The 18,268-nt window shown below is 30.4% G+C and overlaps 2 protein-coding genes across 3 annotated transcripts; one reads left to right on the top strand and one right to left on the bottom strand.

Annotated features, from left to right (window-relative positions):
• The first annotated feature begins 2,160 nt into the window (after window positions 1-2,160).
• Window positions 2,161-6,525, top strand: LOC129303723 (uncharacterized). 2 transcript variants are annotated; one of them, XR_008591531.1, is made up of 3 exons: window positions 2,161-4,192; window positions 5,009-5,203; window positions 5,339-6,525. XR_008591531.1 is itself a non-coding variant. In XM_054943217.1 (2 exons), exons 1-2 carry the CDS (start codon window positions 2,372-2,374, stop codon window positions 5,117-5,119), a joined length of 1,932 nt encoding a protein of 643 aa, XP_054799192.1. In that variant the 5' UTR covers window positions 2,162-2,371; the 3' UTR covers window positions 5,120-6,525. The 2 variants fall into 2 exon arrangements, 1 of the variants encoding a protein (XP_054799192.1); XM_054943217.1 differs by having other exon boundaries at window positions 2,162-4,192; window positions 5,009-6,525.
• A 763-nt stretch (window positions 6,526-7,288) lies between these two features.
• LOC129303724 (probable fatty acyl-CoA reductase 5) lies at window positions 7,289-14,336 on the bottom strand. The gene is made up of 9 exons (XM_054943218.1): window positions 14,208-14,336; window positions 14,035-14,138; window positions 13,694-13,905; window positions 13,373-13,473; window positions 11,770-11,977; window positions 10,936-11,097; window positions 9,661-9,742; window positions 8,259-8,534; window positions 7,289-7,569 (listed from the first exon to the last, which is right to left on the bottom strand). The coding sequence occupies exons 1-9, from the start codon at window positions 14,284-14,286 to the stop codon at window positions 7,561-7,563; spliced, it is 1,233 nt and encodes a 410-aa protein (XP_054799193.1). The 5' UTR covers window positions 14,287-14,336; the 3' UTR covers window positions 7,289-7,560.
• Window positions 14,337-18,268: the final 3,932 nt, after the last annotated feature.

Below are 18,268 nucleotides of genomic sequence, written 5' to 3'. Positions count from 1 at the left end.
AAAGTTTTTTTTTATTGCAAACCTAAACCATATAAACTCTTAATTTAAGAACCTTAGCTCTTGTGATAATTAAATGATCAGTTAGGGACATCTCAAAATTTAAAATTCATCAAACTCTAAATTTCTTTTCTCTTACCAAAACCCAAAAACATCAAGAAAAAGAAAAAGAAAAGAGGACAAGCAAAATGACTTACCAACTTTTTTAGAAGCCTTGAAATCTAACTAAATAATTTTTTCGGGATCCAACAATACTCAGATGAAACCCTCTCTCAAATTCAATCTCTCTCACTTGCTCACCTGCATTCTCAGCGCCGCAGGAGAAAGGAGCCGGAATTCTCCTCGCACAGCACAAGGCAAGGTCGCCAACAGTGGGCCCACTATTGGTTTGTTATTTTTTTTTTGAAAGAACTGATCTTTTACTCTTTCAATTTTTAATTCACTTATAACTCAATTCTTTAATTATAACTCACTGTAACTCAATCCCTCAACTATAACTCGCCTATAACTTAGTCTTTTAACTTTTAAATCACTTACAAAATTAATTTATGAACTTTTGTTATTTTTTTTCATGTTACCTTATATCTTACATCAATGAGCAAGAGGAGGGTGTTTTAGAATAATATATGAATATTTTTTTATCCCTCTTATTTGATAAAAATTTTTTTAAAAAAAAAATAAAAAATAAGGACCGAATTATAGGTAAATCAAAAGTTGAGGAATTGAGTCGCAGCGAGTTATAGTTGAGGAACTGAGTTATAAATGAGTTAAAAGTTAAAGGATTAAAAGATTAATTTTTTTTATTTCTTATCTATATATAATATTAAAATTAAAACTTATTTAATATATATGTAATTTAATGTTTTCCTGCTTCTTATCTTTTTATTTAATATATATTTCACATTTTATAAAAATATTTTTATTTATTTACATAGTATTCACAGTTAATTAATTATAATTACATGGTAAATTGAAATACTATTTTAAATGTTTTTATTTAGTCTAATGTAATCCTATAAGTCTTTCCTCTTCTAAATATATAAAACTTCTTTTTGAGTAAATTTTCTTTACTCTACTAATTATTAGACAAATCCAATTACCATGAAAATTCATCCTAATAGCACTAAAATCCTAGAAAATGGGATGTTACAGGTAGGCTTCGGATAATCATAATATGTTTGACAAATTTGGTTTAACATGCACGTGGCCCAGACAAAAATTGGCTTACAAGTGTAGATAAAGCCAGTTACTATTTACAGAGCCCAATTGTGTCTAGAGCTGGTTGTGAAAATGACTTGCTTGGATTTGATTTGTTATTTAGATCGATGTTTGGATTGATGCTGAGAGATGAAAAGGAAAGTGCAGAAAAGAAGAACACTTAAACGACTTACAAGTGCCACCTCCGAAACTGGAATTGTCCTCGTTGCCAAACCAAATTGTGGTCCTTGCATATGTTTGAAATCACTTATAAATTATAACGGAACAAAAACATTTACGTCACTAAAAAAAAAAAAAAGTTAAAACAAGGATGGGTGAACATAAATAAATAAATAAACCAATATACTTATAATTATAGAGTTCTTTTACTCCCTTCGTACAAACTGTGAAGTATTTTTTGAGAAATTAAATATTAAAAAATATAAAATATTTTTAATTTTTTGAGGTGTAATTATTATTATTTTTTTAAAAGTGACTTATTAATAATGACTTTATATTTATTATAGAGTATTTAATAGGGATAAATATGAAAAGATATGATTAGTTGAAAAATAAGTAACTACTTTATTAAGAGATGAGATTCAATTAAAAATGCCTTATATTTTTTAATGGAGGGAATATATATTTTTAAAAAATATATTTCAGTTTCATTTTATTTTTTATTTTTCTATTATATTATCTTTACGCACACTTAATATTTAAAGTGAAACTAAATGTAATGCAGCATTTTCCTCTTTTTTTTAAATTACATATTTTAAAAAATAAAAAAGTCAGAATAATTTATATTAAAAAACAACAAATTTATTCCTTTTAATATAATAGACGATCAAATTGCTTCCCCCATGAAAAGCGACCTTGTGATGGAGCGCGGAACTTAAGATCGATTCTGAAAGTGACCCCTCGTTTTCGTGTACCTGAATTGTTGAATGCGTCATCGTCTTACAGTTTCACAGTTCCCCACGAAAACAAGAACACCAAAAAAAAAAAAAAAGAAAGAAAAGAAAATCATTGACCTTCGTCATCGTTGTCATCGTTTTATTATAGTCAACCAATTCTCTCACCAGAATGTTATCCATTTCTTCTTCCTTCTCTGACTCTCGTTCTGCCTGTGGCCACCGCTCTTCAATCTTCAATTTTTCTCCTTGTATCTTCAAAAATGGAGCTTGTACCGTATCCAGACCCCAACTCCGATTCTCCGGCATGGCAGGACATGTTCCGGTCCGCTTCTATCAGAGAACCGTTGTCTACTCCAAAATCCGATTGGCCGCCGACTGCCGTTGACCCGGTCAAGAAATCCACCCTCTCCGGTGATTCCCAGGTACGCCTTGCTCTCTACATCGCCATGGCTCATGCTGGAATTGCCTTCGCCATTTTTGTGGTTTACGCTGCTTACAAGCTCTTGGAAGGATATGTCAGGCCCCTTCAGTGGGCTGTGCTCTGTTCCATACCTCTTAGGGGTATCCAGCAGACCCTTGTTTCGTTCTGGTCGGAGCCCTTGAAATTAGGCCTCACAGAGACTGTACTAGCGATTCCTTTTGCCATATTTAGAGTTTTCATTGGTACTCTGGTTGAAATTCGCGAAGCTTCTTTGCGAGTTCTTCTCAGAAAATCAAAAGAATCTCAGAACCCGAGGAGGAACCGTAGTGGATTTTCTAATTTACTTCGTTTGCTTGTGTCTTTTGGCATATTTGTTGTTGTATATGAAGGGCTTGGTGGTTTTGCTTCTCTTTGTCTTCTTGGATTTGGCTTCTTGTTTAGCTCTAAAAATGTAGATTCGATTATGTCAACATCATCTTCCTTTAGGAGCAGTGGCATCTGGCATACTGCCTTTTTCATGCGAGGAGTACTGAAAAGATTGAAAACCATTGTAGCAATTGGGTTGATTGTTGGTATGATAATTGGGTTTCTGGCTGGTGTGATATTCTTCTCGTACAAGATTGGGGTCGAAGGAAAAGAGGCAGTAATTTCACTGAAACTACATGTAGAGGAGAGCAATCTTACGGAGAGAATTGGGGTCAAGAAGTGGATGGATGACAACGATTTTCCTGGATTAGTGGATAGGTACACTTCTAAGTATTATGAGACAGTTTCTCATCAGATAGATGTATTGGCAATGCAATACAATATGACTGAGGTCGTGACTGGTATTAAGTACTTTGCTATAAGCAATTCAGCTAACTCTTCAATAATAACTTTAACAGCTCCAGAGAAACGCTCAGCAATAGCATACACAGATAGGTTTCTGAGATTGAGGACTCGGGTTAAAAATCGAGAATGGAGCATGATTTACACAGAGCTGGATACCCTTTTGAGAGAACTCATAATCACAAGGGAGGACTTAGTTGAGAAGGCAAAAGCATTGGCTGTCAAGGGAATGGAGGTATCTCAACGTGTGCTTGCTAGCAGTAAAACTGTGCTTGGAAGTGGTGCGAAATTCATGTTCTCCATTGTCCATTCCATAATTTCTGGAGCTGCAGAGGTTTTCAATTTTGTGTCTCAGTTAATGGTATTCTTCTGGGTTTTGTACTATCTCATGACATCAGAGTCAGGTGGGGTGACACAACAAATTATGCACATGTTTCCTATTTCAAGCTCAGCTAGGGACAGATGTGTTGAAGTTCTGGATAAGGCCATTTCAGGAGTCCTTTTAGCTACTGCTGAGATTGCATTTTTTCACGGATGTCTCACTTGGCTTTTATTTAGGCTATGCAGAATTCATTTCTTGTACACGTCAACCATTCTTGCCTTCACATGTTCTCTGCTACCAATATTCCCATCTTGGCTGGCAACAATTCCAGCAGCTATGCAACTATTGCTAGAAGGAAGATATATAGAGGCCATTATTTTGTCTGCTGTTCACCTTTTCCTCATGGACTATGGTGCATCTGAAATCCTAGAAGATATACCAGGGCATAGTCCATATCTTACTGGGCTTAGCATCATTGGAGGAATGACTCTATTTCCATCTGCTTTAGAGGTAAATTACTATTCTCTTTATTTAATCTTGAAAGATGACTAACATCTCGCTTTGGTCCCTCAAAATGTAACCCTTTCAATTCAATCTCGTTATATTTCCCCCCAATAATTTTTGTCCCTCCATCTGTTAGAGTCACATAAAATAACTTTCCAATTTACTATTCCAAAGGGACGAAAATGATGGTAAAATTTACTGAGAAAATAAATTGAATGGGCTACAATTTTCAGGATCAAAATTGAAAAGTCAATCTATTTCAATCATGAAACCGCTTATTTATTTTGGAACATATGAAATGCAGTAGGTCTTAGTAATAAAGTGTCCTATGCATGCCTACATTAGCCTGATAAAAAAAAAAAGAATTTTTCTGTGACTTATGGAACGAATAATCTTGAGTCTGTAAAGAGAGCTAGAGAATGATGAAAGAGAACATTACTTTTTAGTTAACAATATTCCTAAGAGCATGGTTGATGATAGAGTATAATGATATCGTGCAATCCATATAGCCGACCCTATCAAGTGGGAAAAGGCTTCTTTTTGTTGTTGTATAATGTACCTATATTAAAGATTTGACAAGGCATGTAGGATCATTTAATTCTCAAGTAACAGTTAGCTGGATAATTTTCTTTCCAGAAACTAGGACAAATCCAAAGAATTGCTGAGGTACCTTATATGATCAGTACCTCATAATTGAACTTCCCGTGTCATCAGAATATAAAGTAAAAGTATAAAAGAACTTTGGTTGTGCTTTTGTTTGATTTCATGTTCATAATGTCTCATGGAATTGTTGGATTGACTTACGAGTCTGCTGTTTTTCAGGGGACAATTATGGGGCCATTGATTACTACAGTTATGATTGGTCTGAAGGATTTGTATGCTGAATTTGTTTTGGAAGAACCAAAAGACAGTGGCAAGCAGAATGCATCCTAAGCCTCTACCTGTGTCCTTAAAAGCAGCAATTTATACAGACATTCCTTGCATCTACAATTGGCCCAAAGAACTGGCAGCACCGAGGTGAGTTTGCCAATGAATTTCACACCTAAAACATTCATTCGATTTTTTATCAGCTCTGGCAGTTATCTAAGGTGCAAGGAGTGTGCTTCCATTAAAACACTTGTCTGCAACTTCATTGTTCATTGTTCTTTGCAGCTCTGTCGCTGGAGTTTGTCTCTAGGCTGTTGATTTGTTCACAATTGATAATTTTTTAATATTCATGTCAATAATCTGGACTAGCTGGCCTATTGTACATCACGCGAAATTGAAAAATAAGTTGCATTGTTCTTACCTTATGAACAACACAACTTACTATAATTTTGTATTCTATATTGGTGTATTAATTATTGTTAAATGGGCCTTCTAGTTTTTTTACCCTGATTCTTCAGTTTAGAAGTCATCACTTGTAAAATTTATTCCTATATGTCAGAAATTTTCTTCATCATTGTACAAAAAGTAGAAAGTAAAATATCTTATAAGCTTGATGGAAATATGTTGCCTTCAAGTTTCTTGGATTCAGCGATTTGAGACCGATTGTTCATTTCTCCCGGCCAGGGTATACCGGGTACCCACAAAGTTACTTCAATTACAAAACACTTCTGCATTATTTATCCTTTTTTACAGCTCGTGCTGTTTTGGAATTATAAGAACTTTATGTGATTTTCTAAACCTTCTATGCACTGGTAATTTTTTTCACAAAAAAAAAGGACAAACAAACAAACTGTTATCATAGCAAGCAGATATTTGATTAAGCTACTAGGCAAGGGGCATGATTAGGCGACTTCATACTTTCTTTTGACTTCAAAGATGTTGAGGTTATCTAGCAATGCATTATTGTTTAAATATGTTAATTAACATTGATCCAAGCATCCAAACACACATTATATCAAGATGGTTTGAACTTGAAGTAAGAGTTGGGAAAACGAGCAACATCTAAATGAGCTCCCATTTTGCTAACCCAACTTGTGATGTTTTGGCAAGTCGGGCCCATGGGCGCAACCATATTATCACCTCTAGTTTGTACCCTGAAACATTCATCAAGATCTCACACTACTCTTATCCCTTAAGTTAGTTTCATGTGACTCTCATTTTAACTCTTTAGTTTCACATATATTTAAGACTATTGTTTTTGTCTTGCTAACCTTCACTTGTATATCTTGGCTTCTGACGATCTACTCCTGTGATTATGAAATGTTGGACGGCAAATATTGATTAAAAGAGGGAGAAAATTTTAACAGGATACAAAATGGCATATGGAGATTAAAGAAAGATGCATCATCTGATATTTAGATGCACTTTCATTTCCTTCTGGCTGAAATGTTGGTGCCTTGTGGTGCAAAGAACTTAGCTCATTGGTTTGCCACTTTGCCCACTTTCATTTGTTTCAGGTCTAAAAAATACTGCTGAATTTTTCTGGCAAAAAAAAAAAAAAAATCACAGCCATATAGCTGAAACTATTTGTTCTTAAAAAGTTGTTTTAATAATTTTTCCATCATATTTAAGCTTCTAAGATTTATTTTATTTTTTATGTTGATATTTTTGTTTTGAAAACACAACAGAGCAAATGAAAACAAAATATTTGTCAATTTTAGAAGACATGGTTAATATATGTATATTTAAGCGTTGGACCTCGAATAATGTAGTGGAACTCACTTTCCCTTCTCTTTTCTTCTTTCTTATGGAAGCAACTACACACATGCCCCAATGGGATGGATCGAAACCCTTGACCCCGTCTCTCTGTTGGAAGTTGGAACACGATATATATATATATATATATATATGAGTGCTTCACTCCTGACATCAGCAACCCCTCCCCCCACCCCAAACTTTTGTGTCATTTTTCAAACCCACTTTTTCATGTGAATGTATGAAAGAGACCAAAGAGGAAAATACTGGGAGAAAAACCCTGTCAAGAGACAGTTTTGGTGAGTTGGACCCTTGAAACTTAACAGGATAAGGATATATTTCTAGAATCAATGAACTTTTATAGTATTTACAGATCATAGGTACATAATTTTTTACATTGGCAGCGGAATTTGAATCCAGGACTTTGTGTATTATGAATCAAGTTCTTATCAATTAGATCAACTTTTATTGGTACCCAGTCCTTTATTCTTCGCATACTGAATGTATCCTAATTCATATGTCTCTTTTAGCTGGTAAGCTACAACTTGCTTGAGGATATATATTGCTCTTATTTAATATTCTTCCCAAGATTTGGATTATAATTGGGAGATTATTTCATTACAAACTTGGTGAGACCAGGCAAGTGAACCTTCATCATATAGTCTATCCAATCAATGCTCTTGGGATCAAAGTCAAAGTCAAATTCATAATTCTCCATCTTTGTTGTCATTCGTAATTTTTCTGTGTTTCTGTCATCGAAGCTGTTATATAAAGCAGTATTCCCAAATTAATTAGACTAATAGTATTTCGAAAAAACCTATTATTTGTAACGGGAAAAAAGAAAAAAAATTATTAAAAAACGTACACTGCCTTAAAGAATACGTATGGCTCGTAAAATGCAGCCATTGGTGTTACTCTCGAGTTTTCTACGGCTGCTACTGTAATGATCTTGGGCGGCTAATACAAAACAATTTGCTCACCAAATTTAATACCTTTCCAACGTAGATCCAATTGAGGAAAAAAAAACACGAATTAGATACAAAAATAAAAACACTTATATCCTTAAAATATAATTGTCAATCAAATTATGATAAATGGACTTTTTTCATATAGCTTTTACCATATAGTTGACTCTAATTACCAAAAACCGCCTATTAATTTAAAAGAAAAATTAATCAGTTAGTTCCTACAAGTTTAATTTAGTTCAATTGAGTCCTTATAATTTTAATAGTTTATGACAATAGTTCCTGAATTCCAAGAAATAACTTTAGTTATTATAATTTTATTTTCTAAACATAGAGATCAATATTTTAAATAATTGAAACTATAGGGACTAAATTATATCAAGTTAAAGTTTAGACACTAAATTTTAATTGAGTTAAAATTATAAAAGTTAAATAATTAATTTTCTCTAATTTCATTAAAAATATTTTAATATAACACGACATACCTCTAACGGGAACACATATCGGATCATCACATGTGTTTGGAAGCTAGTCATACTTGTAAACCATGTTAACCTGCAGGAAACTGAAACTTGCTTTCCATTTCTGGTGGTGAATGGGTTTTTAGTGAAGTAAAGATACAATATATCGCTAATATGAGAAATTTTGAGGGGATTTCTGAATGAAGAGCCAATGTGGTGGATGAAATTAGTCTCTTGAACTTGATTTGAATGAGTCACCATTGCTGCCACCATGCAATTTACCACCATGTCCACTGGTATCTACATCATCAATTTAAAATCTAAAATTTATAGCAATCTATATCATTAATTAACTGAGATAACAAAACTTTTAGTATTTTAAATTTTCCTCAAATTACTGATTTTGTCTTTCAAGTTTAATTTTTTATTGATTGGTCCCTTATGTTTTCTTAAACTATCATGTTAGTTATTTGAATTTTAAAAACATAAACTGACTTTCAAATTAATCTAATACGTAAACTGTATTGATAATTTCACACACACCATGTGTGGAGCTAGGATCTTGAGTTAGAAAATGCAGGAAAATATAATTTAAAAATTAATAATTAAAAACATAATATTCTAATTTTTTTAAAATTAATTACATTTGGGAAAAAATATAATAACATAAGTAAAATTATATATATTTTTATTTGGGCAAAATATATTGAAATTTTTTCCCAAAAATATGTTGAGAAAGTTGATATCAAGTTTATGTTTGGACCCCCAGATATTTTTTATTGAGTTTAGAGAGTTTAAAATACTAAAAATATAGGGTGCAATGTTATAATTTTTTCATACTATACATGTAATTTTTCCCATGTGAGGGGTGTATTTGCTCCTGTTCACATGTATGTGGCTTCACTGCTATTATATGTAGCTAAATGAGGGAAAATTAACATTCAAATTAGTTTAATCTTTATCAATATAACTCCTTATGCTTTAGTTTTAAAAATTTTTTAGTATGTTTTTTCCTACTTAAATAATTATATTTTTTCATTAATTTACATGTCCATTATCAATATTCTTTTATCCATGTTAGTAAATCTTAACAATCCTACGTCCTCTTTACAGTGAGGCCCAAATCTATAATTGAGATAAATTTAAGAAATTAAATTGATAAAAATTAAATTTAAGAGACTAAATTAATAATTGAGTAAACTTGAAGTGCTAAAAGTTTCATTATCATTAATTAAATATAGAAGCCTAATTAATTATATCAGCCATTAATTAATAGTATATATAACTCACCTTATGCTTCATGTAATGTAAAAAGCATGTACTGACAATTACATGTATTTGATAGCTAGTTTAGCTAAATTTTCATAAATTTAATTACCATAATAATAATAATAATAATAAAAATAAAATTATCATCATAACTTACCACATCTAATATTGTATTGGGATGACCAAGAAAGCTTGTCACAATTCCCTTACCATAGCCATTGATTACACTGTCCACTGTTCTGCAACCATAAAATAATATGCCATTTGTATAAAAACATGTTTCAAATGGTCTCCCTTGTTCTTAATATAATGATAAGATATTTTTAACTACTTCATAAAGATTAAGAAAAGTAGTTAAAAGTAGTTTGTATGACTAAGAGTGTTAATCAACTTTTCTTAATTAATTACTTTAGATAGCATTTGACTTGATGGATTTAAATTAAAATTTTATATTAAAAATCACATATTCTAAGATTCATGTATTTAAAATTTTTATTGAATAGTGTAAAAATTTTAAAGGTAGAACAAAAGATACTCATACAAGCTAAGATTCAAAGTAAAAATAGAATATTGGGATTGGCGAGCTTACCTTTATTTGGTGAGAGATAAGAATGGGAGATGAGGTGAAGTGCAAGAGTAATAGAGAGGTTGATAGTGAATATATGAAGAAGATAATATGATTAGAATAATTAAAATTTTAAATGACTAGAGTCTAAAAAAAATTAAAAATACAAATAAATTGTAATAAAACATTTGGATTTGGATCAATCAAATCTAAATCCATAGATTTCTATATATCCAAATAAAAGATTTGTTTCAAATCCAAATTTAAATTCAAATTCTCATGTATTTAGATGAAATTTTATTTTTTTTCTTTTATATAACACAATTAATAATGAAATTTGTAGAAAAAAAAGAAGAATTTAATACAATTGAGTTTTTGCAAGGGAAAATGACAATAAAGTTAAAGAATTGAAAATATATGACAATTAATTTCCTGACAAAATTTTTTTTAAAATAAGTTGCAAATATTGATGCAAACAATTGCAAACAATAATTTCAATTATAAATTAAGAGTTATATTTAAATTTAAATATTTTATTTATAGTTAAAACTCTTAAATTTATAACTATTTGAATTAATATTTATAACTAATTTTTTTAAATAATTTTATCATGTATTTAACTGTTATAAATTCATTGTTTTAAGGTTTTAATGTTCATTCTCCCTTTTTGCAAAGTGTTATACTATTTAGCACTATAAAAAAACTTCTAAAAAATATCTTATACCAAGGACTGGAACGAGTATATATAATCTTTCTTATATTACACTAAATGAAATAATATAGGCATGGATTACTTAATTGGTTATATAAATAAATAAATAAATATATAGAGAAAGAACATTTGCAAACAATGAATTAAAAATATACCTAAGACCTTCGATCCAACCTGGAAATGGTTCCTTAAATGTGCTGGTCACCATAGTGGGACGTACGATGATCAAGGGAATGTTGCCTTTGAGATGTGAAAGAAACATCTCTCCCATTGCCTTCGTAAATACATATGTATTTGGCCATCCATAAAACTTTGCTCTGTTTTCAAATGCCATCAACAAATTAATTAATCAATTTGATTCGTGGGTTTGTGTGTGTGTATATTACTATATGCATATTTAAAAAAAAGAAAAAAAATAGTATTTTTGAAGATGGTAAAATTATGAAATTTCTTGGGAGCCATGGTCTTTAGTTGAAATTAATATTTTTGATTGAATTTTTAAGTACTTACTCATCTTTCATATTTTCAACACTTATCTTTTACATTTTAAAAATTTAACTTTAGCATTTTTTAGTACTCAGATTCTTATTTCCTTTAATAGTCACTTGAGATGTTTTTAATACTCATCTTTCATAATTTTAATGTTACATTGAAAAGAATTATATATAAGTATTTTTCAACACTGAAAACATGAAAGATGAGCATTGAAAATATTTAAAAGACTACTGAAAAATTAAAAAATTGAGTATTGAAAATGCTAAAGGTAAGTATTTAAAAAAGAAATATTAGTACGAAAAAAATTAACTCATGTCAAATTTTAATTCCTGTTAAGGACTATATAGTCTTTTTTTTTTAATTTCAAAGTTTCAAGATCTTTAACTATAAACAATATTTTTTGAAAGTTCTCGAATGTGATTTTTCTTAAAAAAAATATGGATATGAAGCCCATAAAATTATATATTATTTATGATCATGTAGGACAAAAAAACCTTTCAGTTCCATAATGTTTCATTGCAAAGTCGATTGCATTTTCATCACCATTCTTTGCTTGGAGTTCTTGTAATTTTTTCTCCATCAAAGTCTTCTCCTCATCAACATCCAATTTTGTTGCCCTTTTGTTCAAGCTCTGACCCATCTCAAGTGGCTCTTCTTTTATAATTTCTCCACCTTCTTCCTTGGCTTCTCCACATACATAGGCTGCATTAATTGGGAAAAATTATGAATAGGCTTCAAATAAGAAACTTAGTTACAGGTAAATCCCATGAATTTGCTAAAATACCATGAAGCTCCAAAGGACCTAAATATAATTTCTGACACATGCAAAAGTACTAAAATACACTTTGACCAAAATTTGACAACCCTTTTAAGGAACCGGATCCTCTCACAATCCAATTTTTTTGGCAATAAGAATGTGTACGTCAAATGATCAAAATACCCACAATTTGTGACAAATTATTATTATTATTATTATTATTATTACTATTATTATTATTAGTTTAATTCAAAATTTTGTTGTTTCAGAGAAAAAAATAAAATCCAACTCAATCAATTCATTGAAAACTTTTTACTAGACTTGCTAGAGAACTTGTCTGCCATTATTTTGTATTTTTTTCTTTATTGTGAGTCATACATGATTGGGGCTTAGCCTGACCTAACCTATTTAATAAAAAGGCTAAATATAACATAAGCTTACAATCAAGCCTATTTAAATAAATATGCTAGGTCTATTTACTCAAAGCCTGACTTGTAGGCCTATCAAACCTGCTTATTTATATTTTTATATTATATTTCTTTCCTTATATAAATATAAATAAATCTATATATAATGTATTATAATTAAATTAAATTTTACTAAAATATTAAAATACATAAATAGACTTGCAAAAGCCTGCAACTTGACCTGTTTAAATTTTGGCCTAGCTTGTTTAACAAAAAAAGCTCGTCTTAAACTTATAATCAAGCTTATTTATATAAATAGATTAGGCTTGTTTAGCCAAGTTTGTACTGGCGTAATCAATCGGGAGAGAGGCCTCTCCTTTTCCTTTATTCTCCATTTCCTTACTTTTTCTCTCATTATCATTATACCAAAATTTCAATGGTTATGATTTTATTTAATTATTATTTTAATTTTATATAAAAATATATCAATAAATTTGAACTATTATAATTTGATTTAAAAAATTTAAAACTATAATATTTTCTTCTCCCACGAGATTTAAAAAAAAATTCGTGGAGCTTATTTATAAGTTAGTTATTGTGATGTGATGTGTCTTATATAGATGTATTGCTTATATTATCTTATAATTTATACTCCCTCAATGAGAAGTACAAGCTTTTTTAATTAAATTACACTCCTAATAAGTTAGTCAATTATCTCCAAATTTATACCATTTTTTTTATATTTTCTCTTACTTAATAAAGTGTACTGTCTTACCTAAAGATGACTAATTGATTAGTTTATTTATTAAGGGTATTATTGAGAAAAAAACTCACTAATTATACATTGAACAACAAAAAATGCTTTATATTTTTTTAACATTTTATCTTATATTTTTGAAGAGAGAGAGAGAGTGTGTGTGTGATCATGCTTACCTGTTGATACATGGAGAAGAACCTTTAAATTAAGACAAGTCTTTGCAAAGTTTAACACATGTAGAGCACCCATTACATTGACACCCATTGCAATGTCAAATCTGCATGAACAGCAATTTTAGAAGAGAGAAAATATAAGTGAGCATTCGTTCACGCAAGTGAGTTGTACTGTTCATAATTTATGAATAACATAACTCTTTTTCTTCATATATATATATATATATATATAGAAATAATATTGAATATTATATATGTGTGTATGGCTGGTCCCAAAAAAAAAAAAACTGTGCGTGCGTGCGTGCGTGCATGTATGGTGGTTACCGTTGATCAAAATCAGTAGTGGCGGCTAGGTTAACAATAACGTCAATATTTTGTTTGAAAACTTGGCGTTGATCATGAAGATCTGCATCTTTTAGTCCCAAGTTCACAAGAGAAACGTCTCCTGCAACTGCAACTATCTTCTCTGATATCAACGTGTCAAAATCTGCACCCCATTTTTCACGTACAACCTTGAACAACTCTTTGCTAAGGATCTAATACCCATCCACGTAAGCATGTAAGTACATGCAAACAATTTTAATTTTATATAGGTTCATCAAATATGTAATTTTTATAAATGTGAAGTTAAACTTGTCTTTCTAAAATAATAATAATTCAGGAACCTCATCGTGCAAACGTCGTGTGGCTGCTTGGTTGCTGGAAGCTCGTAGAAGAAGATACAATTTCTTCAAATCCGGTTGAATCCTTAGTAACTTCTCCACAAACACTGCATATAGCAAACATTTAATTAACACAATAACCTTAAGATGAAATCTGGGGGTGTGTGTACACTGACCCTTTGCCAAGAAGCCTGTTGCCCCAGTGACTAAGATGGTCTTTCCCTTGAAAAATTGCTGGGCAGTTCTGGACTCCATTAAAGAAGCACTGAAGCAGAGATATATGAGTTCTAGCTAGTTTATAGATGTTGTGGACGATGACATGTCTTTGCAGATGTACAAATTATTTATAGTGGCGATTTAGAAACCTAACCTCTTGGACAAGTTAGTTGGAATAGTTATTTCTAAATTTTCGGTCTTTATTCACATTTAATTTAATCTTTTTGTTCACTTAATATCAACCCTTCTTTTGATTGCGTATGTATGTAGAATAGCAAAATATGAAATAAATGTTCTTATTTATACATCATTTAAGTACACTTTCAATATCATTACGCGTTTTTTTGGCCAAAAACAAGTCATTATATCATGGGAGAATTGCATAGCAGGACCCAAAACTATCATTTTTGCATTAAAGACTCAATAATTTCCAAAATAATTCTATAGGCCTAAATGCTTCTCTTGTGATTAAATTTTTCTGATGAAAAGATGGGATTGCCTTTTTGTGAAGTACTCAAACAAAACATTCATAAATAATATTTAAAATTCATTTATTAATGATAAACGTCTGTTTATTTTACATAATTCATGTGGTTTATACTTGTTTAAAATTTTTTTTTACAAATTATCTAGATGAAATTGACAATAAAAAATTTATAAATAACAATCAAGGTCTGTTTATTTTCAACAAAAGGTCCATTATTTCAAGAGAGGCAATTTCATCTTTTAACCAAAAAAACTTATTTGTAAGAGGGATATCTTGGGTTGCAGAACTATTATTTTAGATTCTATTAGGTTTTTATTACAAGTATGTTGGTTTTGGAGCACTGTAATGCAATTCTCCCTTATATCATCATAGTACATGTTGGAAACCGTTTTTATTTTTATTTTTGTCTAACTCAAGTTCGTATTTTTCCATCATTCAATTTGCGTCCCTTGGAAGTCCTTTTCTCACTAATATTGTTCTATCATAGCTCATTAGTAACCACTTACAAACAGTGTTTAGGGAACCAGACTGTGTTGGGTGGTCAAAACTCAAAACGTGGAAGCAAGTGATCGACAAAACGCATGTGAAGCTTCCCCTTGGTCTCAGAATTAGAAGCAACATGCGTTTGCATTCGGTGTGGTGAGTGCTCAACATACGTGGCCAAATTGCTGCCTTTCATTTCACTTTAAAATGATTTCTACCATTTAGTTTAGATTAACTTTTTTAAAGATTTTAAAGATTTTATTTACTAATATAAAAATCATTAAAAAAAATTTGAACTGCCTGGAGTAAATCTAAATAATTTGTAAAAATTATAAAAATTTTATTATTAAATTGAGTCATTCAAATTATATTTGAATTATTTAAAATACATCTAAATAGTCAAATTATAAAAATTTTAATATTAAATTAGACTTTTAAGATTAAATTTGTACTAGTTAGATTAAAAACAAATTGATTATATTTTTTCTATTTTTATAACTTTTTATTTTGATAAATGTAATTAAAACTAAACAAATTAAATTTACATGTCTGGATAATTTTAGGGAGAATAAATTTTTTGAGCCAAAAATCAATTATTTTTGCTATTCAAACACATACTTAATATGACGTGTGGACAAGATATTTGTTAATGAGAAAATTAGTGATAAAGACCTCATTGAAATATTAAAATGTTCTCAAGAATCAAGTCAAATTTAAGGATTAGGTCTAATATTTTATTCATAAAGTAATCTATTCAAATGACTAAAATGCTTTAGTGGTTTCAGCTCTCTCACTCCACTCTCTCCTCCCCGCCTCTATCAATGATGTCTTCTATCTACAACTGCAAACCCATCACTGCACTAGCCGTAGACCTTGTTGGAAAAGCCTATCGCCATCAACACCTTACCGGAGAAGCTCATCATTGTCGTCACCCTTGAAGGTCTAAATTTGCTATTTACATTGCCAGGAATCACATTTTGAATATTCAGATTCCCTCCTCCAGAATATCTAAACTAATTTCTTGTTCTATTTGTTTATTTCTTTTTTCTTGTCTTTTAAAAAATCTGTGGTTGTTTGCTGTAGAAGGTATAAAAAGAAAGTCAAATATAAATCATGAAGAATAATAGGATATCAACATCTTTGCAATTTAAAGGTTATTCACCATAGGGCTTAGTTGGATTCACTTACTACCTGTGTTAGTAGGAGAGACTTTAAGATTTCTCTTATTTACTATTCTATGCTTCATCGCTGATAATCATTGCATAATGAAGTTTTCTTATTTACAATATTGAAGTATCCCCTGAGCTTGTGTGTTTTTGATTTTATGTTCTTCCTTCATTAAATTTTTAAAATTGCTCTACATGAAGTTTAATAATCATATTATTATAATTTTGCTTAACATTTTTCCTTTTCTTTATATCAGGAACATAAAATGACAGGATCCTTTCTTAATAGGGTACTTGTGTATATTTTATACCATCCTAGCCTATCATCTTTCATAATGCTAGAGGTTCAATTTGTAATATTCAAAAAATAATATATTTTTCTGTGTTGTCAGGATGATTTTTGGCTATGCTTATCTAGCCTATAAATTCTACAAAATCATTGAAAAGAATAAGTCAGAAATTGAACAACTTCATTTTTTGTGCCAATATTGGTATGATATAGATTTGTTATTTGTATCATTTGTTAGTGTAAATATTGTAACAAGAAAAAAAGAGCAAAAGAAGGGATGAACACTAACCTTGTTATACAGAGATTGATGCTTGTGATATAGAATCTTTCTAAGACCAGAGAATGAATAGTTCAAACATGCAAGTTTTGATCTTGAAGGAAGCTATATCCATGGTTTCCTAACATTTATGTGTTCTTTTGTTGAATATTTAATCTTGTGTAGATAAGTAGAAGACCATATTTTTGTTCATTTGATGTCACTAATGCTTGAGATCATTGCTCTTTAAGTCTGTTCATTTTAGTCATTCATGGTTTCCTAAGTTGTTAGTAGAGTTTAAAACTTCAAGTATTATTTTTATTGATTTACTTCATTACCATGAAAGCAATACAACTTTCCAGAGCTACTTTAATTCTGTTTTATTTCATATTATGCTGTTAATATGTTTTAAAGCTGAATGGTTGATAAGCTTAAGGTTGTGAAGATTATTGTACATTTTAGTTATAAACCATATGGTGCAATTCTTTGCATCACCTTTTGCACATGTTGAGGAAAGAATTCTAGGGTGAAGGAAGTTCTTCACGATATGGATGTAGCACATATTGTGGACTTGTGGTTCATAATAAACTAGACTATTATCTAAGCACTGCATGCGATATCTCTTCATTCATGTTTTGTAAAGGTTTAGTAGAAAAATTGATGAAGGGATAAAATTCTAACACTTAATTTTTGAAATCACTGTGAATAGTGGACAGAAATTTCTAGAAACAATAATGGGTAATCAAACATTTAAGACAAATTATTTTGTTTTTAGATGCCAGCTCTCAAACATTTGTTTTGAATAGATAAAGTAGCAAACCACAAAGGCACAAAGTAGTTGCAAGACTTATTATTAACCATGTGTTTTGCTTGCCTTTTTATTAAACCATTCTTTTGAGTCTTCTACCATTAAAGGTTATAGTCTTGACCTATATTATGTTGCAAATTCATGGTTGATTCTCTGATGTAGTTAAAGTTCATACTTTTCTTTGTTATAAATAATACAAATATGGTTTACATGTAAATCAATAAGTACAGAAAGTCATAAGCATGATTGATAGCCAATTTTACATGTAATCCTCGATAGATTACATGTAAATCAAATCATACAAAGAGGATGCCCTTGTAAATGTCCAAGAATTACATGAAAACATATATGGTTTACATGTAAATTAATAAGTGGAGAAAGTTGTGAGCAAGATTGATAACTAATTTTATATGTAATCCTTAGTGAATTACATGTAAATCAAATCACATAAAAAGGATGCCCCTATGTGTGCCCAAGAATTACATGAAAATTACATGTAAATTAATAAAGCCAAATCCTTTGCAACCAAGCC

This window comes from Prosopis cineraria, unplaced genomic scaffold (genome assembly GCF_029017545.1).
Source record: "Prosopis cineraria cultivar Desert tree isolate PC_DT_omini unplaced genomic scaffold, ASM2901754v1 PC2, whole genome shotgun sequence".
Lineage (NCBI taxonomy): Eukaryota > Viridiplantae > Streptophyta > Magnoliopsida > Fabales > Fabaceae > Prosopis > Prosopis cineraria.
Note: the sequence above shows the minus strand (reverse complement) of the source record. Positions and strands in the feature narration are given on the sequence as shown.

Coding starts and splice junctions, on each gene's coding strand:
- LOC129303724 (XM_054943218.1), bottom strand. CDS start 14,286: ATGGAGTCCAGAACTGCCCAGCAATTTTTCAAGGGAAAGACCATCTTA. Junction 11,098..11,769: donor AAACATTATGGAACTGAAAG/GTTTTTTTGTCC, acceptor ATTTGAAAACAG/AGCAAAGTTTTATGGATGGC. Junction 8,535..9,660: donor CCAATACAATATTAGATGTG/GTAAGTTATGAT, acceptor TTGATGATGTAG/ATACCAGTGGACATGGTGGT.
- LOC129303723 (XM_054943217.1), top strand. CDS start 2,372: ATGGAGCTTGTACCGTATCCAGACCCCAACTCCGATTCTCCGGCATGG. Junction 4,193..5,008: donor TATTTCCATCTGCTTTAGAG/GTAAATTACTAT, acceptor GCTGTTTTTCAG/GGGACAATTATGGGGCCATT.